The 21737-nt window shown below is 26.9% G+C and overlaps 4 protein-coding genes and 1 long non-coding RNA gene across 5 annotated transcripts; 1 reads left to right on the plus strand and 4 right to left on the minus strand.

Annotated features, from left to right (window-relative positions):
• The first annotated feature begins 510 nt into the window (after window positions 1–510).
• Window positions 511–4832, plus strand: LOC122501869. Its single transcript, XM_043611632.1, has 3 exons — window positions 511–659; window positions 3524–3915; window positions 4740–4832. Exons 1-3 carry the CDS (start codon window positions 512–514, stop codon window positions 4830–4832), a joined length of 633 nt encoding a protein of 210 aa, XP_043467567.1. The 5' UTR covers window position 511.
• A 1416-nt stretch (window positions 4833–6248) lies between these two features.
• On the minus strand, window positions 6249–8162 carry LOC122501838. The gene is made up of 5 exons (XM_043611602.1): window positions 8126–8162; window positions 7906–7974; window positions 7566–7649; window positions 7063–7125; window positions 6249–6912 (listed from the first exon to the last, which is right to left on the minus strand). The coding sequence occupies exons 3-5, from the start codon at window positions 7566–7568 to the stop codon at window positions 6427–6429; spliced, it is 552 nt and encodes a 183-aa protein (XP_043467537.1). The 5' UTR covers window positions 7569–7649; window positions 7906–7974; window positions 8126–8162; the 3' UTR covers window positions 6249–6426.
• Window positions 8163–12939: 4777 nt separating this feature from the next.
• On the minus strand, window positions 12940–13927 carry LOC122501829. The gene is made up of 3 exons (XR_006301587.1): window positions 13755–13927; window positions 13630–13665; window positions 12940–13003 (listed from the first exon to the last, which is right to left on the minus strand). It is a non-coding gene; the product is annotated as an uncharacterized LOC122501829 (long non-coding RNA).
• A 211-nt stretch (window positions 13928–14138) lies between these two features.
• Window positions 14139–15855, minus strand: LOC122501827. Its single transcript, XM_043611592.1, has 5 exons — window positions 15509–15855; window positions 15235–15400; window positions 14723–14822; window positions 14471–14652; window positions 14139–14172 (listed from the first exon to the last, which is right to left on the minus strand). Exons 1-4 carry the CDS (start codon window positions 15635–15637, stop codon window positions 14571–14573), a joined length of 477 nt encoding a protein of 158 aa, XP_043467527.1. The 5' UTR covers window positions 15638–15855; the 3' UTR covers window positions 14139–14172; window positions 14471–14570.
• A 538-nt stretch (window positions 15856–16393) lies between these two features.
• LOC122501870 lies at window positions 16394–18471 on the minus strand. The gene is made up of 5 exons (XM_043611633.1): window positions 18269–18471; window positions 17476–17706; window positions 17233–17379; window positions 16841–16933; window positions 16394–16494 (listed from the first exon to the last, which is right to left on the minus strand). Exons 2-5 carry the CDS (start codon window positions 17624–17626, stop codon window positions 16394–16396), a joined length of 492 nt encoding a protein of 163 aa, XP_043467568.1. The 5' UTR covers window positions 17627–17706; window positions 18269–18471.
• Window positions 18472–21737: the final 3266 nt, after the last annotated feature.

Genomic DNA, 21737 nt, shown 5'->3' on the forward strand with positions numbered 1-21737 from the left:
ATATTATTCCAAAACACAAGTCAAATAGTATTAAAATACATTTCACAACAAATGGTATTTCTATTGCCATCTACCTTATAAATATAATATATATATATATTATATATATATATTATATATATATTTTATATATATTATATATATATATTCCGTAGAAAAAGACCTTTAAAATAAGCCTAAGATTATTAAAAAGCGTTCATTATTTTAGAAGTTATTTAAATTTTTGTAAGACATTGAGAATGACGATTTTTAGGAATATCTTCTACAAATTTTGGCCAAATGACTTCTGTAAGGTCTTATTCTTTTCAAAATTTTATCGTCTTTCAAAATATAAACCAAAAAAAATTTTAGTTTTCATGAATTTTATGTTAAAAAATTTTTGTCATTCCTTTAAAAATGGGTGGACTGACAATTGCGGACGGTACTGTAAAATAATATTATAATAAAATAATTTTTACATAATTACATTAATTTTATTACTCACATATTTATATATGTTTCTTAGATAAAAATGCCGAACGTATGTGCAGTTGCTGGTTGCAAAAATAAGTATGATAAAAATAAACCAGCTTTAAGTATGTTTACTTTTCCGAAAACTGAATTTTATCGCAAACAGTGGCTTAAAGTTTGCAAAAACCCAAAAATCAACGTAAAATACGGTAAGCTTAAAGACATTGCATAACTGTACTATCATAAACGATTTTAAAAAGTTAAATATAAGGAGACTTATTCTGAACTAATAAAATATATAATAAAATATGTAATATAATATAATATAATATAATATAATATAATATAATATAATATAATATAATATAATATAATATAATATAATATAATATAATATAATATAATATAATATAATATAATATAATATAATATAATATAATATAATATAATATAATATAATATAATATAATATAATATAAACGTTGCATTTCAATTTCGAAGATACATGACAATTTAACAATAAATAATATCATAATTTTATACATTACAGCTGCAATATGCTCTGAACATTTTCCGGTGGATTGCTATAAGGTTTCTTTTGTAAATGACACATTAAAAACTTATCGGACGCGTACAAGAAGACTACGTGATGATGCAGTTGCACTTCCAAATATTGACTTACTCAAAGCGATGCCTGCTGCTTCCAAGGTGAGAAATGATGTTGATGATATCCAAGGAAATAATGACATCAGTTCACCAATAATAAATAATTCGGAAAGTACTGCAGATAACACTAAAGCATTCGATATTTCAGACAGTACTACATCACCCCTTGTCGACAAAAATTTTATTTCTACTTTAGGAAATTTATTAAATGAAATTTTATGGGAATTTCGTGGACCAGAACACAGCGAGGAATTAAAAACAGAATTGGATAAATTACGAGAAGATATCAATATAGAACTAGAAAAGGAATTGAATGATGAAAACCTTAACAATTTATTATTCGATGAATTAGAAAAAACGAAACAAGATTTAGACAAATCAAGGAAAGAATTGGACAGGTCAAGGGAAGAAAAAAAGAAGAGTTGGAGAAAGTGAGAAAATTAAACGAGACTTTAAAAAATACTAAAGACAAATTACATGAAACATTTGCTGCATTAATTAATGCACAGGAAAATGTAAAAGTGTCTGAGAATATGAGACTTGAGTTACGACAAGCGGCTGAAGAGCATTTCAAAAATTTCTTAAAAAAGGAAAAAGAAGTGGCGCAGTGGAAAAGGTCCTGTAAGATTTAAAAAATAAGATCAGAAAATGCTGAGATAAATTTAACGTTAGCCAAAGAAGAAAAAAAAGATCTTGTAGATATTTACTCCTGGACAAATTCAAGCTCTCTTTAACCCTGGCAAAAGAGTTTGCTGGACTAATGAGGACATTGCTAGAGCCATTTCCATTCGTAGTCTAAGTTCTAAGTGCTACGATTATTTGAGAAAAATAGTAAAGATCCCTTTGCCAGGATTGTCCTCATTAAGGCGCTGGGTTAAAAAATTTGATGTTTCTCCAGGAGTAGTAACTGATGTTTTGAGTATTATGGAAAAAAAGCTAAATCTGTTTTTAAAAAAAAAATCAATGATTAACAGTGTTGAGCTTCGATGAAATCCATTTGTCTCCACAATTGTGTATTGACAAAAGTGAGGAACAAATAATTGGACCTCACAAAGCTTGTCAAACAGTCATTGCTCGTGGCTTGCTTACCAGTTGGAAACAGGTTGTTTATTACAACTATGACACGGCAATGGCAGAAAAAATTCTATTGGACATAATTAAACAATTAGAGACAAAGGGTTACACAGTTGTTTCAATTGTTTCCATCATAAAACTGACGAGAAATTGGTTTATAGATTCTTATTTCATTTTCAAAAATCAAAAAACTGATAATCAATATTTACACAAACTATTAAATATCAATAGAGGGGAGCTGAAATGTGCTTTTGCTCTCACGCTGGAACATCTTGTGGTTAAAGATACTAGTCGACAAAAAGTGAAATTAGCTACGCAATTATTTTCCCATAAAAATGCTAAAGCACTTTCATTTTGTTTAAACGAATTTAAATCTGGTAATTTAGGATTTTCAGGTTTCGAAGGTTGTGAGGGAACCAGCCGTGTGTTGCAATTGTTTAACGATTGGTTTGACCTTTTCAATGTGAGACAAAAATTCGACAGCAGTGGTGTCAAAGCTTTTGGAGTAGAATTATCAGAACAGACCACTCTTCTTAATGAAATGATAAATTACATATCACTAATGAGAGTTGGAGCACGTACTATAATACTTCCATTTCAGGATGCAATTCTTTTGAATTCGAAAGCTCTGCCTAGTCTTTACAGCTTTTTGAATGAAACATTTGGAGTTGAGTATATCCTGACTAATCGTCTCAATCAGGATGTACTTGAGAATTTTTTTTCATTCATTCGTGCTGTAGGAAGAGGGCATGATAAACCGAATGCATTAGAATTTCGACACAGGCTGCGGTGGTATATTTTGGGGAAACATGCAATGGTCGCACTATCTAACGGTTGCAATACAGAAAAGGTTTTACATGACAAAGCTCTTATAAATGCTGAAGATTTAAATAAAGTTACCAACAACGATGAAAATGATGATAGCATTTTATTGGTTAATGCATCAGATTTATATGAAAATTTAGAAGAGGAGATTAATATTGGCGTTTTAACTGAGGACATGGACGATGTTGAAATTACAGGGTTGGAATTAATCGAAGATGAGGGTGACAACGTTAGGTTGAGAACTGTTTATGAAACTCTTTTTGAAGTAGATGATGGTGGGGATGCAATTATTTTAAGTCTTTCGGATGATTTTAGACTGCAGCCTGATTCAAATGAAAGTGAAGAGGATCAAGAATGTATTTCAGGTTGGTGTAATACTTTTCCAATTTAATTTTTATCCAAATAGTACGTAATTATATAAATAATGTAGACAAAATAATATTACGTGCTACTTGGGTATTTTTATTGTAATTTTATATTATATTAATAATATATTGTACTATTACAGTTGAATGTCCAAAAGATTATGTACCGAATAATAATGAAGTGGACCTACTTGAATCATTAGAGAAAGAAATGGCAGTTGAAAAAATGGCTGAAGAAGGCTTAAAATATATTGCAGGATACGTTGCATATCGTTTTGGGAAAGATGATTCACTTGGTTGTCACACATCCAGATTGACAGAGCAACCTGATAATGACTGGATCTGTCATTTGTCTAAGGGATATCTAAAATATCCTTCAGATAAATTGCTTGTGGCAGCCAAGATCATGGAAGAGGAGTTTCAGTCTTTTCATGGCTTATCGTTTTCCAAGGAAAACAAAATTTATCAAAAAGTTGCAAATAAGGTTAGTGATAAATTAGAGGATAAATTAGATATAAAGGTATTATTGTGTCTGGTACGTACACGAACGCACATAAGATTGCGAATTTTGAATAGGAAAGTATATGAGAAAAATTCTAAAAGGAAAGCTAAAAAACGTGTAAAAAAATTCGCTAATACTAAATAGCGTGAATTTTTTTTAAACTGATGTAGTGAAATTATACAGAAAAAATACAAAAGAAACATGTAATTTATTTATAGGGCATTTAATACATAATGATAAATGAATGTGGAAACTTTAAACCGAATAATTGAATCTTTCTACTAATAAGAATAGAAAAAATAATAATAATAAATATTATGACATTATTATTAAATTATAATTGTCAATAATGAATTATTAATAATAATAATAATTATTATTTTTATGTTTATTATTATTATTATTATAACTAATAATTCGCTTTTTGGAAAATGTTTATTTAGTATCTAATTTATCTACTAATTTACCACTAATGCCTTATTTTGCAAAAGGTCAATTCCCTGTAATGTTCGCAATCACAATAATAGTTAATAATTAATATTAAAATTGAATGTTGTTATTAACAATTCCTAAAAAAATTCAAGATAAAAAAAGGTTGTCTTAGTTAATCTGGCTCAAAATTTATCTCATCATTTATCCACTGAAAATTGAAAAGAAATTGTCCCTTCAGTTCTTGCAGCATTAGAGATAAATGTAATGTTTTTAAATATATAAATAAATATATGTGAATGTTATGTATCAAGTTAATAATAAGTATTTAATAAAAAATATTAATATTTAATAAAGAATTATTTTACTTTTAATTTATTATTCTTTATGTTCTTTAAATTTGTTTCTGTATTTGATTCAAAATTTAGCGCTTCAATATGGTCGTCGCTTCAGGTAATCGCTATGAACGCGCTAGGCGGCCGTTGATGGTAACTAATAAGATAGTTATCACCCATCGGTAAAGCGCGAAATTTGAATTAAGATACATTTTTGATTTTATATTGTGAGTAGAAATAATATAATTCACGATAATTTTTTAATAAAATTTAAACAAACTAATTCAAATAATAACTTTGTTAATAAATTAATTACTTAAAATTAAAAAAAGACTTTTTGTATTATAATTACAAAAAGTATTAAAGTTATAGAATTATAATTTTTTAACTTTTAAAGAAATGTAAAAATATTCTACTTTTCTATTTAACATTTTTTTATAAAAAACGATTTAAAAAATGATAAAAAAGCATTATCATGTCAGAAATGAAAAACAATTTCTATTTACATTTCTTTCCTAAATTAAAACTAATAAACGATTGAAAGTAATATATATAGAAAAAAAGAATTTAAAAAAATATATAATTATAATCAACAAAATAAAAAATATTTTTTTCTGGAAAAAAACGATTGAAAAAAATGTGAAAAAATATTATCATGTCAGCAATGAAAAACAATTTCTATTTACATTTCTTCCCTAAATTAAAACTGTTGTTGATATATTAAATAAACGTAAACACCAGCAAATACACAGTAAAGAGATTTATTAAAAAAAATTTAACTATCGTCAAGAGACTTCTATACTGTACAAGGCGTAGCCATGAACTGGCGATTGTTTTCACACGGAAGTAACTAGTGTCCTCTATATTAAGAGTTTTGATTTGCGTAGTGCTTTAAATTAAAATATTCTGACAAAAACTAATAATAAACGATTGAAAGTAATATAAATGGAAAAAATAAATTTAAAAAAATATATAATTATAATCATCAAAATAAAAAAATATTTTTTTCTGGAAAAAAAACGATTAAAAAAAATGTCAAAAAATATTATCATGTCAGAAATGAAAAACAATTTCTATTTACATTTCTTCGTTAAATTAAAACTAATAAACGATTGAAAGTAATATAAGTATAAAAATGAATTTTAAAAAATATATAATTATAATTAACAAAACAAAAAATATTTTTTTCTGGAAAAAAACGAATGAAAAAAATGTCAAAAAATATTATCATGTCAGAAATGAAAAACAATTTCTATTTACATTTCTTCCCTAAATTAAAACTAATAAACGATTGAAAGTAATATATATAGAAAAAAAGAATTTAAAAAAATATATAATTATAATCAACAAAATAAAAAAATATTTTTTTCTGGAAAAAAACGATTGAAAAAAAATGTCAAAAAATATTATCATGTCAGAAATGAAAAACAATTTCTATTTACATTTCTTCCCTAATTTAAAACTAATAAACGATTAAAAGTAATATAAATAGAAAAAATGAATTTAAAAAAATATATAATTTTAATCAACAAAATAAAAAAATATTTTTTACTGGAAAAAAACGATTGAAAAAATGTCAAAAAACAAAAAATAGTATCATGTCAGAAATGAAAAAATACTAAGACTTTTAAAGAAGATAAAAGTGAATAAGTAGAAACTTAAATCTACTTTTTGTTGCTCCTAACATTTCGAAACATCGCTGACCAGAAATTATCTCTAGGATCATCACTTTTTTTTGCTTTTTTTGATAACGGTTTAGGTTCCAATAGTTTAATTTTTTTCATTTTTCTGCATTTCTATCTTTGGCTGCTTTTATTCTTTCGATTTGTAATTGTTTGTCGTCTGGTGTGTGCTGAGAAGTTGATGGTTGATTTTCGCTGTCTGTTCTATTTTTTATTTTCAATCCGGAGCTGTGGGTATGTCTGAAACTGTTTACTGGCGTAATGTGTGATTTTAGTGTTGCATCGGAGCATGAATCCGGCATTTCCATTCTCTTCGGAAATATTCCTCGAGATGTGGATTGTGTCGGTTGATCGTTCAGTTTTTGAGGTTGTGTTTCTAAAGATGCTGTGTTATTCTTCTGTATTGGTGTCGGTTGATAGTCAATTTTTGGAGGTTGTGTTTCTAATGCGAGTTGAGACTTTTCATTCTCATTAGATGATGTAGTAGTAGAGACGTCCATTCTTCGAATATATAATTCCGGGGATAATGGATTATACTCCATTCCTTCCATCCAGTTGAAAGCCACACTATTCTTCTCATAGATCTGTAAAAAAAGAAATTTTTTGAAATTATAGTAACATAATTTTAAGTCTCAAAATAAAGAAAACATAATTCCAACAGTAGCGTAATTTCTCAGCAATTTTGTCAAAATTTTATGTTAAATTAAATTTGACTCAATAAAAATATAAAATACCTTTCTTTTTATTGCGGCCAATGGATTTTCAACAGATATGACCTCCGGTTCGTTATTAACTTCCTATATAAACAAAAAAATATTTTTTAATTTTATAGTAACATAATAAATATATAATAATTTGAGACATTCTAATAATCCTAATAGCTAAATGACACATTTAGGTTAGAATAAAGTAATAAACACACCAAGATGAACTCCACAACGTTGATCAACAAAACAATTTTTTTAAATGTATATTATTCAAAGACAACGTAACAGTATTTTTACAAAAATTGTATTAAAAATATATATTTTTCTTTTTTTGTTTTAACAAAAATTAACATTTCTTTAAAGCAATATTCAGAAATATAAAACAAACTTTTTTTCGTTGACCAACATTGTGTACTTTCACTTCATACTAAACACTAATTTTTGAAATATTTTATAAAGTTTATAGTTCATATATAAAATTAACTGTATTTTCAATTGTAACTTAACCAACAAAATAACAATATTCTCACCATCTAAGCTGCATTTTCATTTGGCTTTAAGTTGCCTGATTCATCTACAGCAAGGTACTTTTAAATGTAGTAGTTTTTTATACCCTTAACAGAAAAAATATTTAGCAATAAGATTTTTGAATAAAAAAAGTTATATTATTATTATATGCAAAGAAAACAAACAAATATATAACATTTCAGTGAGTATAGAAAAATAAAAAGTTCAATAATACTTGTTGATACCATTTTTGAGGTTAGAAAAATCTGTCAATCTGTTTTTTATCATTTAAAATATAAGGTTATGTTAAATTAAGTTATTTATCAAATTCTATGTAATTCAAAAATTAATTTAAAACATTACCTTTCTTTTCACCACGTTCATCTCAGTTTCGGTCAAAAAAGCTATGAATCAATTATTGTTATGGAATTCCTACAGAAAAATTGAATATAATCTATTATTTTAATGAAGTATAATAATATTGATTTTATTATACATAAGTCTAGTATATTTCAACGTTATTTTTAACAAAATTACCAATTTTAATTTCAATTTAACTTAAAAGTTAATAATAAGTACATACCATCTTGCCTTTGCTTACTATTGTACACTGTGCAAAGTTGTCTGCTAGTGTTAAGGCGCTCTCACAGCTAGTAGGCAGCATACAAATTTGAATTTACTGTCTCTTTCACTCTAATTGATTTTCTCTCTTACTCCAATTACTGCCTGCGCAGGCAGGCAGAGCTGTGAGAGCTCCATTAGTAGTTTTTGACTATGACCACTACACTTTCAATACAATACTATATAACTTGATTATTAACATTTAGTTATAAAAATTAGTTAATAAATAATAAAAAAAAGCGGGACAATTTAAAATTATGATAAAATAATGGGAATAACAAAACTTATTTTTTCTTTACTGAAAACAAGACTTTATATTCATAAAGCGCGCGAAAACCATTCAAATTCAAAAGTGAAATTGTCAAAAATATTAAAATATATTTAGAAATCGTAGAACATAATTATTATGTAAGTATTGTGATACATTTATTTATTTATAATTTATATTACTAAATATTGAGTAATTTATAATATTATTTAATAATCTTAGAATTACTTTTTTAATTGTTAATAGTTTTTATTATAATTAAACTTACCTTTGTTAATACATAATTACCACACACTTTACAGTAATAATTATATACACATGAGGACTTCAGAAGATAAATAAGAACGTTATTTATCTGCATAAAAATAATAATTACTCATACTTACCTTAATTATTAATAATTAATTAAAAAAAGAAATAAATTAAACTTATCATAGTAAAATATTCAGAAATACATTGTATTTCACAATTTTGTTATAAATAATTTAATTACTAATTTTTACAAGAAATAATAAAAAATTATTTAATAATTGAAATATAGTTTGCGCAATATATTGCGTTTTTGATGAACTTTGCAAGATGATGTCAAATGCTTAGCTAAAAATTTGAAAGCCCAAGAGAATTTAATCTCAGTAATAATATTTTCTACCAATTGGTACTTAAGGTCTGATGGTAAAATAAAAACAAGATAGCGTCCAAGCAATTTTAAATTGTCTAATAAAATTCAAATCTCCCGCCAACAGCTCCATCGCTAAAACAGATTTCTACATTGCCAACCGAGTTTGGACAGCTACCTACTCCACCGACTGTTAACAATGTAGGAATCTGCATTACCGACTGTAGGTACTTAGCTGCGATCAGAACCTGGAGTCGTATCGGCTTTGCTATACTACTTCTCTTCATCCCCAAAACCAGTGTATCTAAAAGCTATAATTTGAAATTTAGTTCAATTTCCAAAAATTAACATTGTATACGTTTTGAGTATAGTTTTCTCCTTATGTATACCCCAGTAAAAAAAAAGTATTCAGAATACAGAAAAAGTATTGGTGGAGACGTTCGGTGAATGCGTTTTCGCGACAAAACCGTATTGGTGGGTTACGGTGAATACATTTTGCTTACCATGAATACTTTTTTTTAAAAACTTTCGATTTAAAGATTCCTAAGCAAAGTTGAGAATATTTATAAAGAGCGTAAGTGACCTGAAGTATAAAAATGACTATTGCGAGAAGGAAATAAGAAATTTTAAGAAAAAACGAAAAATTAAATGTGACAAACAGATTGTCAAATGTTGATCAATTACCATATGCTTTTCTGTGCCTACAACGTATGATGATTAAAAGGAACTTTGACGTTACCGGCGGAACTTACTGTTTCACATACATTTACTTGGATTTCTCAAGTTTCTGTCGGTATCGTCAATGTTCCTTTTCATCATCATACGCTGTAGGTTTGTCACATTTAATTTTTCGTTTTTTCTCAAAATTTCTTATTTTCTTCTCGCAATCGTCATTTTGATACTTCAGATCACTTACGCTCTTTATAAATATTCTCAACTTTGCTTAGGAATCTTTAAATCGAGAGTTTAAAAAAAAGTATTCACGGTAAGCAAAATGTATTCACCGTAATCCACCAATACGGTTTTGTCGCGAAAACGCATTCACCGAACGTCTCCACCAATACTTTTTCTCTATTCTGAATACTTTTTTTTTACTGGGACAAACATGTAGGTGCTTTTATTACCCTTTTACTTAACCTTTTGCAGCATACATTTTTCTAGTAAATGATTTTAATATAACCAAGTACACTTTAGGGGGTTTTCAGGGTCGCTGATTAAGAATCTAAAGTCAGATTTCTCATATTTTCAAAATTCAAAATGGCGAATCTACTACGGCGGACTAATTTTATTTAAATTAATCAAATTCGCTTGAAATGTGTTACTCGGGGGTTTTTGGGGCCCCTGATTACAAATATGACGTCAGATATTTAAAATGGCGGATCCAATATGGCGGACTAATTGTTTTTAACCGCAAAGGGTTAAACAGGTTACTCGGGGGTTTTTGGGGCCCCTGATTACAAATATGACGTCAGATATTCAAAATGGCAGATCCAATATGGCGGACTAATTGTTTTTAACCGCAAAGGGTTAAACAGGTTGTAATATGTTCGAAAAGTTCATCGAAATGTTTTACGCAGAGCAACTCAAAAATTAAGTTTACAAAAAAAACTATATTACTATAGGTAGAGGAGAACGGGGTGAGGCAGCCAATTGCTTCTTATTTCTGCATAATTTTTTTAAATCGTCCGCTATTGTTAAATTAGACTGCTTATGGTAGTTTACTTTAGTTGCTAACAGATGGGCATTATTGCTGCAGCAGTTTAGCAATGACAGTATCATCTATGAAAACAGACTTTTTGGATGTAACTTTTCTAAGAGTTATTTTGGTGATTTTAGTTACTAGTTACACGAATAAAATTCTTGTAAAGTGATTTTTAATGCAGAATTTAGTGCTGAAGACGATGGTGTTAATGAAATTGCGATATTTTTAATATTACGGGTTTTGTGGATGTTTTCTTAAAAAAGTACTCGTGGGGTTAGGTAGGCAACACTAAATTTTTCGTCTTTTTGTGTTGATTTTATTGGTTCTTTTAATGTTTTCTTTTTTTTTCCTCCTCCAATACATTTTAAACTTAACATTGAATTTTATAAACCGTTTTTTAAGAATAACAAATTTATATTTCCTTAAAATGTTAAATTGAATTTAATTAATGTTATTATTATAATATTATTCAAATGTAAGTTTTTGAAGCTTACTTACAAAATAAAAGAAAGTTAAGGACAACTACCTTGTTATGTTTCACTAATTTTAACTTTAAGTTATGTTTTTTTAACTATTAAAAAATTTGGCCGCCTCACCCAACGTTTTTGCTATTATGCCAAAAATGTGGTCCTTTGGGAAAAGGGTTGTAGAAATTTTTAAGTGCAACCTACGTCAAAATGTTCTATGGCGATTTTTTAGCCAATAAGACAAGCTTTCTAACGCGATATTAAAATTGAAAAAACCTATTTAAATAACTGCCTCGCAAACCAAAATGTGCCGTCTTGGCTGCCTCGCCCCGTTCTCCTCTACAACCTCGGGTATAGCATCCAAACTAGAATCAAAAGTTGCGTGTTACCTAATAGTATTTATAATCTAAATGCTTGATAAATCGGTTTAACAAATTTTAAATAAAAGTCAAATGGCTTTTTCACCCCATTCTATTCTACTTAACAACTTTATAAAGCTTGGTTAGGTGGGTATAAAATTTTTAAATAAGATTATTATGTTAAAAATAATATTTTTTAATTGAAATATTTTACAATATATTTTTTTATATAAATTAATGTTAACGAAATATTTTAAAAATAATATTTTTTTTAAAAGAAAAAACGTAAATGATATAATTATTCTTAAATTTTGTATTTTTTGTTTTGTCCGTGCTGTATATAATACTATCCCTATATTTATTATATATATATATATATAATATATATATATATAATATATATATATATATATATATATACTTATAATATAAAATCATTTCGCCGCCGCCGCCGCTGATTCAGAAATTTCTAAGGGCCCCTTATAGTAGAGGGAACATAGTCAAGGTTGGCCCACTGTCAAGGTAGGTCTATCGTCAGAAACAAGTTACATCTGACCTAAATGCAGGTAAATTTTAAGGGCAGTTTTAACCTACAGGTCAAAAATTGACAAACTCTGACCTGATATTCTCTCAAAATTAAGGTCAATTTCAAGGGCAGCTTTAACCTACACGTCAAAAATTGACAAGTAAATCCTCTCTGACTTACTGTTCCCTCAAAATTTAGCTCAACTTTAAGGTCAGTTTTGACCTAAAGGTAAAAATTAGGCCTACAAGCGTTAATTACATTATGTCGAAATCTTTAGGTAATTTGGCATTTTCTTTTACTTACAGGTCATAAAAGGCCAAATAATGGCCCTTACATTACGTCAACATTTATGTCAGATTTAACGTATTTTTAAAACTGCAGGTAAAGAAGGGCCCAATAATACCCCACACAGCACCGAAAATTCCCTGAACCTCGATTGAACCTTGCGCGGAGAGGTTCGGAAACTTCAGTAGCGAGATTCATACAAGTTTGTGTGGATGTTCAAATGTCCACATATATACAAGGTTTATCGCAGACATTGACTGAATATTGCATATCAATTTTCGTGAGATATTAATCGAAAATATTATTGCAAATTATTTCGAAAGATTTAAGGAAATTTAAAAGCGAAATTCGTTAAATATAATCATTAAATATTCTGTAAATTTAAAAAAGAGCGTAAATGTGGAATTTTTTAAAAAATTAAGTAAATTACAAAAAAATTAATATAATCAGATAAATAAAGTAGAATTTCATAGGTATATGTATATTTATTGATAATTCAAAGGTTAAATTATAATTCACAGAATTTCAAATTTCATATATTATTATTAAAATTATTTATTCCGTTGCTCTTAGTCTTCCCTTTTTTCTTCTTTTTCCGTTTTCCACTTGATCGTACGCTGAAAAACAAGTTATATTATATTATTTCTTAATTTTATTTATCGAAAAACTTAATTAAATTTACTTCTATTCAATTATCTGTATCCTGACACAGTGAAAGGAACTTTACCTCCATAAAAATTAATTTTAAGTAATTTATAACATTTTATCTAAATTATTTCAATCGACAAAATTGATTAATAACTGAAAATCAATATTTTTAGGCGTGTGGTCCTTTTCACGCGTCAGGACACTTTATTTTTAAAGTCAAATATTTAAAACTACATATTTTCTGCATAATTTTTTAAAGAATGTTTCTGCAGAAACCTGTATTGTCATATACATATTATAACTATTGTTAAGTGTATATAAAATTAGTTTTAAATGATAAGAATAAAAACATTAATATTACTCTACATAAATAATGATAAAATATAATTCTTTAAATAATGAAAATTATGCTGCTTTTTAAGAATAAACTGTTGTACCGTAACTTTGACAAAAAATTGTTAAAAAATTAAAATTTTAGGAGATTGACAAGTAACATAACGTTAAGAATTTTACAAATAATCTGGACTACGAGAAAAAATTTAGACAATAAATATCAATAAAACATAATTATCTTCAATGTAAAAAATAGTTTTACCTCTTCTTGAATCGTAAATAATCATACTCGCCGTGTCTAAAACACAAAACAGAATCAAGGGTTTTAAGTTAGTTTTCATACGTTTATTAAGAAAAGGTATTATAGAATATTCTGGTTTCATTTACCGGTAGAGATAACAGCAAGTTGTGGGTAAAAGGCGTATTTTCTCCATTCACCTCAAAAATAACGTTGCTCTGACGTTATTTCCATTGCCATATTCTAATTGATTTTTATTAACATATTTTCTTTATGTCCATTGTTTTTTATTTATTTCGTAAAATATTTTTAATTTTAAAAGAAAAATTTGTTTTCGAAATTTTGAATAATTTATCATAATTACAAAAAATATTTTATTCCAAACTATAATAGTTTACAACGAGTTACATTCTTCAAAAAGTTTTTGATAAACATGTTTTAAAACTGACAAGTGTTTAAAATTAAATTTTTTTTTTCAATAAGTGCTTGTTTTAAAAATGTTAAATGAAATATCAATTATATTTTATCAATTTAAATTATGGTTTTAAAATGATGCAGCGTTGGCCCCTGAAACAATTTATGTAGAAATGTTAATTAAAAATTAATATTTTTTAAAACATGGCCACTTAAAAAAGTAAACAAAATTTTCCTGACTTTTTTTTACCAATGGCCATCATTTTTAAACATTAGAGATTCATTCATTGGCAATAAAAATAGCTTTTTGAATAATTTTTGTTATTAAATATTTAATTTAAAAATGTGAAAAATTCAAATTTTAATTTCTTTAATGGAGAAAAGTTATTTTAAGAAAGGTTTAATTCGTTCAAAAAACTTAATTTAAATTTAATTATGTTTAAAAAATTACCTGTGCATATTTAAAAAATGACCAACATGCTGCGCTTGCATGGTACAAATAATGCATGACAAAATCATGGTTCGTATTGATTTAATCTATTCCGAAGCCATTATTCTGAATTTTCCCCATCTAAATCAGAGAAAGAAAAATTCTGAGCTGCCTCTTTCTCTAGTCTTTTTTCTTCCTTCTTCCTAAAAAACAAATATATTATTAATGTTAAATCGAAATTTAAAACAATAACCATAAGATAAATATACGTACTTTAACCGCTTAATTTTGTCGTTACAATGGACCAGCCAGTCTTCAATCCATGAATCAATGTTGGCTTGGGTTTCATTTTTATATAGTTTTCTTGATGCCTCTGGAAGTGAGTTATTAAAATTATATTTAACTCATTTGTGAAAAAGCAAAATTTTAGAGAAGAGCGTTTAAATAAAATCAGAGTGGCCGCAAAATTTTATTTTCAAAATTCCCTGACTTTGCCCTAATTTTTCTCTGACTAATTTTTTATTTTCTCTGAATAACAAATTTTTGATTTATTTTATATTCTACATTAAAATGTCCGTAAGAAGGTCCAAACTTATAAAAAATGCAAGGACACCATTATAATGAGCTATATTACAAAAACGTCTAAATAAAAACTGAATTGACATTTAAGTAACAACATTTTGTAATTTGTGGTGTTTTTCAATCAAAATTCCCTGACTTTTCCCTGATTTCCAGTTGTTCCCTGACTTGAGGCCACCCTGAAAATTAAAGAATGAATTACTTACGCACTACTAGACGATGAAAAACAGAACCCTGAAACGCAATTTTCTTGCCCCCTCTTCCCTGGAAAGTAAATATTGTGCCAGTTGTTAGGTTTATTAGTGCATTCATAATGGATTTGACAGTCATGGAGAGGGTTCTTAACTTTCCCAAACCTGTAATTGATTTAACCTGAAAAGAATACATTTCGTTATATCTATAAAATTAAAACTCCACTGTTATAAGCATTTTATTTAAAAAACAAAGGTTAATAAAAATGAAAAAGTTAAAACTACTCACTACACTTTTATAGTAATCTTTGTCGTCCAATTTTATTTTCATCTCGTCATAATCTGCCTGCGTGTTTATAGGAAAGTTTGATAAATGGTCCTCTGTATCGGAATCATCTAATTCTTTAGCAGGCTGCATTGAGTCTATTCGTGACACGATATATTCACATACTACTCCTATAGTGTTGACTTTTTTGTGCAGACAAACATCTTCGGGCGACACTAAACATTGATCAAGACATTTGTTTTCATATAAGGGTAAAGAGAAAATAAATGTTACGATAGGATAGTTTTGTGCCCTTTTAGGTTACCGGTCGTTCACAAACTATGTAGCCCTATTTTTAAAATCTTAACACTCCCCGGTAGTAGATTTTTACATAGATTAGTGCCATTTTTTCTGCTTGTCAATATTTCCCTGACTGTTTCTTGATTTTAATCAAAAATATTTATGTTCATTCTAATCCTGCTGAGAACTTTAATTCTAAATTTTTCAAAAATTCAATTACTTTCTTAATTTTTATCATTAAAAATTATCATAAAATAAATATTAAAAAAAATTATTTCTAAAAGTAAACCAATAACATTATTTAATAAAATTATTTAGAATTTCAACAGAAATTCGTTTTTATTTCAATTCTTTTTAAAAACTTTAACTCAATTTCTACTATTTTTAAATACAAAAATAAATAATATATTGAAAAATTGGTTGTTTCTTAGATTCTAATTCTTATAAAGAATTATAAAAAATTTATCCATTTTTTAAAAAATAATTGAATTTCTAAAATTAATTTTATTATTTACAAAAATAATTGAATTCTTGCGAAGAATTTTATTTTATTCTTTTTTAATAATCTAATTCTCGTGAAAAATTTTATTATTTGGGAAAATAATTAAATTATTGTGGTAAAATCTTACTGTTCCAACTATCCACTTCCTGTGGATCATCAGAAAATCTGGAACTTTTTCTTTTCTTCCCCCTACCTGCATTCGCATCTTCTAAAATAACAAATTTTTACAATAAAATTTTATAAAATAAATTAATTAAATGAATAGTGATAGTATTTCTTGATTGAATTTGAATTTTAAAATTAGATATGAAATTTACTGCATGTAAAATTTTATTGAATCAAATATAAGTCATAAAATACATTTTAATCTTTAAAAATCAATTGTTATAGAAAAACGGTAAAACAATTTTTAGTAATTCAGACTCATGAAAATGTTTAAAGTGATTGAATTTTTAAAGAAGTTAATTTAAATTATTATAAGCAATTGATTATTGTTTAAATTATAATTCATGAGTTTGTTTTACAAATTAGAATTCAATAAAAAACAAACTCACCACGCTGTGAATCTCCTGTTAGAACCTCCTGTGGATCAATTTGATCGCGGCCTTGACCTTGGTCCTGCGTAGGTGGTCCTTCTGGACGCTTGCCTATAAAGACATTACAATAAAACCAAAAGTGGAAAAGCAAACGTAATATTATAAAGTTTTTCTACATTTATGAAAATTTATTAAAAATATAATGCCAAATTCGGAATTAACGAGGTCAAAAACTCGCGAATATAAATCTGATTCCAGGCGAATTTTACTAATTTTTATACTATTTTGGAACTAGAAAACAAAAAACTATTTCTGCTATTTAAATGTTAGTATTTTACTAGATTCGATTATCGGGCTTCATTTAATTAATTATTAAAGGAAACAATATAAATATACGTTACAAAACTCACCATTTGATTCCGTTTCTTTAGAAGTATGTGCATGACTTTCTGTAGCAGCCATTTCATCCTCTAGCACAATTTTTTCAGCTACTTCTACTACAGATTTATCACCTGAAACATTTGCTCTCTTGACAGGGGACACATTATTTCTTGCTTCTAAAATGAAATAAATTATAGTTCATGATAATTAAGTTATTCATTTGTAAATTTTTTTAACATAAATAAATTAACTCAAAATTTAATAATGCTTACGGTACTGTAAAGAATTTATGTCCAGTTTTTTTAATTGAGAAGTGAATGTTTTGTTTGTCGTCGTCCCATTTGAACCATGCTCTCCATCCGTAAAATCACTATCAATTCTTTTTTCGTTTCGAGAATGTCTCGAGCTTTTTAAAATTTCCATATTCAGATTATCATCCGTTTCGATGTCTGAAATACCATCTAAATAAAAATCACGTTTCTTTGCGGCATCTTCTAATGTAGCTGTAAAGTAAATTTTTTTTAATGTTATTTATACTAAAGTCAGATGTTTTTAATTTTACTTTTAAACAATTATAATCGAAATTTTTTTAATAAAGTACAAAAATTACTTCTACATATTTAAAACTAAAAATTAATTTATTGAAATTTTTTTTATTAAATTTGTTGTCAATTTAGTGATTTTAGATAATTTTACAAAATTCTATGAGAATTCAATTATTTACAATCATTTTTCAATTAAAAAGTCTTAAAAATTATTTATTGATAAATGTTTGTAATATCTTACTTATTTTTAATTATTTTAATAAGTTTTCCGTAAATTCAATTTTTTAAGAAGATTTTAATTATTTTTTGAATTAAAAAAAAAATTTTAATTTTATATTAAAATAATAGTGATTTGAAGTTGTTTAATGTAAACGACAGTTGACAAGAATTTTCTTAAAATTTAAAATTAAATTAAAAGATGTAAATAATAATAATAAATGAATTCTTAAACAATTTTTAAATAAGAAATTTTTATAAATATTTTAAAGGTTCAATATTTTTAAATACAAATTTTAATCACCTGTGTTGCGAACATGCTTGAGGACAGTGTAAGGTGTTCCTTTTGTGTCACTACCCTATCTGATGTTTTTTTTACAATTTGGATCCTGTAAATATTTCTTTAGTTCCTTTTCACTTTTGTGGGGAGGGTACAAACTCGATACAATTTTGCCATTTTCATCGAAAGTAGCCCAAGAACTTCGGATAATTGCAACCCCGTCTTCGAATTCGACAACGGCAAAAATCTGGTCGCTCATAGTTGCAGCTTATAAAAGAATTAAAATAGAAGTTAATGTAATAACAACAATATATAGAAAAATATACAGAAATAAATATGTAGACAATATACAGAAAATTTTCTCCAAAGATCTGAGATAGGCCGAGTTATAGTTTATAACTTTGAAAGTATTGAGTTTAGAAAAAAGTTGTCAAAGAAAGAAAATTTTGGTTTTTCTTTAACTTTTAAGTAATTTAAAAAACAAATTTTTTTTATAAACAATTTAATTTAAAAATTAAAAGAACGAAAACTATGATTCGGCCCACGTCAAGTCTTTTGAGAAAATTTTCTTTGTATTGTTAGTTATAAATAAATAAAAAAAATAAAAATTAATCACACCCAAATTTAAAAAAAAATTAATACTGAAAAGCTCAAGTTCGTACCTTACTTTGATAAAAATTACAAGCAAAGAAAATTTTTGTAGCGGTCTCATCTGTCAGACCGGCATATCATTTCAAAGGTTAATCTCATTTAATTAAGATAAATTATTATTCTCATGTTATATCATATATCAAAATTTAATTGTATATAATTTTCGAATATTTATATAAATATACATTTTTTTCGCAAAATGGAATTGAAAACGTTCTTAACGCAACGTGCAATTTAAGGTTATAATGTAACGTTACAAGCCGTATCGTTTTTTTTTATCCTTATTAAATTAAATTTTAATAAATTGTATTCACAATTACTATAATTAGAAGAGTATATTTCCTATTATATTTAATTATAACGGTAAAATATACATAAGCGAAATTAAAGAAAAATGAAAGGGTCATACGAGCCATCAAAATTGAACTCCCCTTTTCTTACTTAGAAAGGCATTAAGTAGTTTTGATTCTTAGTAAAATTCTATTCTATTACGCTTCTTCCAAAATACTTTTACAACTATTTTATCACAAATTCACAGAATAAATTATTGCACTAAACAAAACCGAACATATTGCAATAAGTTAGAGTTTTGCAATAGTGTCAACAAATTATAAGGAATTTACATTGCGCGTGCATCATTTTTACAACTTGAGAATCCAAATTCCATATCCTTCTTTGAACCAAAAACTTAATCGAATAAAATAATTGCCAAGTATGAACTAATGGAATAATTTCATAATTGTCCTCTTTAGCTCCATAAATTAAAAGTATCAAAGACTCTTTTAGGTTAATGACCAAAATGTAGTCTGTTGATAAAATGGAAACGTAAGCGTTTCTAAAAGATCTTTGACATCAAAGACTCTGTTGCAAATTCACATGTTGCAACCAATATAAGGAACTAAACATTTTTGCACAGTAAGAGGGTGCAATGACATTAAAGTTATTCCAAGTTATAATAATTATTGGCCAATATAAGAATACGTTTCCCAATCCTTTATCCCTCTCCACTAAATTTTGACACACTCAAACCTCAATTTCAGGTATTAAAACTGATGTGTCCCAATGTAAATTGCTTCTTCGCGACAGTTAACTCCTGGAGACAGGTTATCGCGAGGTTGACCGTCTGCGAAACTCGGCCGGTTCAAGGGTTCGCCACGGGCAACCGAATTCGGGCGGACGTTAAAATCAAAAATCGCGAAGTGTTTGGAATAGAAAAGACTGAGAATTAACAGTGAACACAAAAATAAATAATGGAACAATTTAAACCTTCTCATAAATAAAATCACGATTGTCGATTACTCTCGTTCATATATTCCACAATTTTGGCAGCCCTTTCGTCACACTTTGAATTGTTTTGAACTTATGACAACGATCATAAGACAAGTCCAAAACAATAGATATTCGAATTAAATAGCCGCGTAAAGATTGAGGAATCGAAACGAGTAGAGACAAAAACAAAATATTTAAAATGAGTGCTTCAAATTGTCCCATTTAAATAAGTTGTTAATAGTGAACGTTTTGAATAGCAAAGACTGAAAATTAATGGTGAACAACACTTTAACAAATTAAAACAAATAAACAAATAGTTGCCCGTCCTAATAAGAAGGAGGACCAGCTCTAGATGACCTTTTCTCCCTTCTTTTAAGTGCGGTAGGAATTAAGGCCAATACTTCGTAAGTAACAAATAGTATCGTTTCAAAATTTAAGTAAATCCTTTTATTATGAAAATTGAATCATATTTCATCCAACTTTAGTTCATATTTTCGAAATCTGATTTTGCGAAATTTAAAACTTGTAATAAAACTTGGTTATTTTAAATATATCATATTTGACATAAATTATTGTGATCTTTTATTTAAATAATAATAACAAGCTAGAAATTCTCTTAATAAAATTTATAAAGAGGCGAGATGTACCAAGATTAAAGAGAGATAACGACCCCATAAATTATCAAAGAATTGAACTAAATAAAATATTATAAATTCTAATTCTTTCTTTGTTACAACTCCGAAGATAGTGATTCCTGATTATAATTAATACTCATTTTTTCATTAATTTTTGTAACAAATGGTGGCAGCGGTGGGATCATCCCTCGTTTCTCGCCTTACTTAATTATATTATTAAATAATTTTTCGAAAAATAATTCTAATATTTTATGAAATCTTTCCGATAATTTTGCTATAAACAGTTATACTTATAAGACTTCTCTAGGTTCGTTGAACGGACACTCAAAAGAGGTGAAGCTAAAATTAATTGTTTATTACAAATTGTTTTTAATTTTATTAACTTTATATTATTTAAATATCAGTTTATCACCACATTAGACTTTCCTCTTTAATTTAAAATACAATTATGAATGGATGTCTCGCGGTAGTTGTAACATGAGACGGTGTTGTATTACTACTCGACAGCCATCACACTATCTGTTAGAAATAAAATATTTCCTCGTTGCAGAATTTTTGACTATTTTAAAAGGTTATTCAATAAATAAATTATATAAAATTTCATTCCCTATCTTGTGATTACACTTTTCAAGCAAGTTTTAAACAATCAAATTAAAAATTTTTAATTATGTCAGTTAAAATAATGAAATTACGGTTTTGCTAAATTAAATGATATAAATTTTTCAATACGTACGTTTAAAATACTTTTTATTTTTGTAAAGGGTGCAATTAATTTCGCTTGAATACATATTAGTTATTATTTAATTTAACTGCTTATTTTGCTAAACTGTCACATTCTCACTTATAAGGTCAGTAGTACACTGACTTGTTGTGATACCTTATCCAAGATCAGGTTACTTTTATGATTTTAAAATTTAAGTTTACCTTATTCATTTATC

Source organism: Leptopilina heterotoma, unplaced genomic scaffold (assembly GCF_015476425.1).
Source record: "Leptopilina heterotoma isolate Lh14 unplaced genomic scaffold, ASM1547642v1 Lhet_217, whole genome shotgun sequence".
Taxonomy (NCBI): Eukaryota; Metazoa; Arthropoda; class Insecta; order Hymenoptera; family Figitidae; genus Leptopilina; species Leptopilina heterotoma.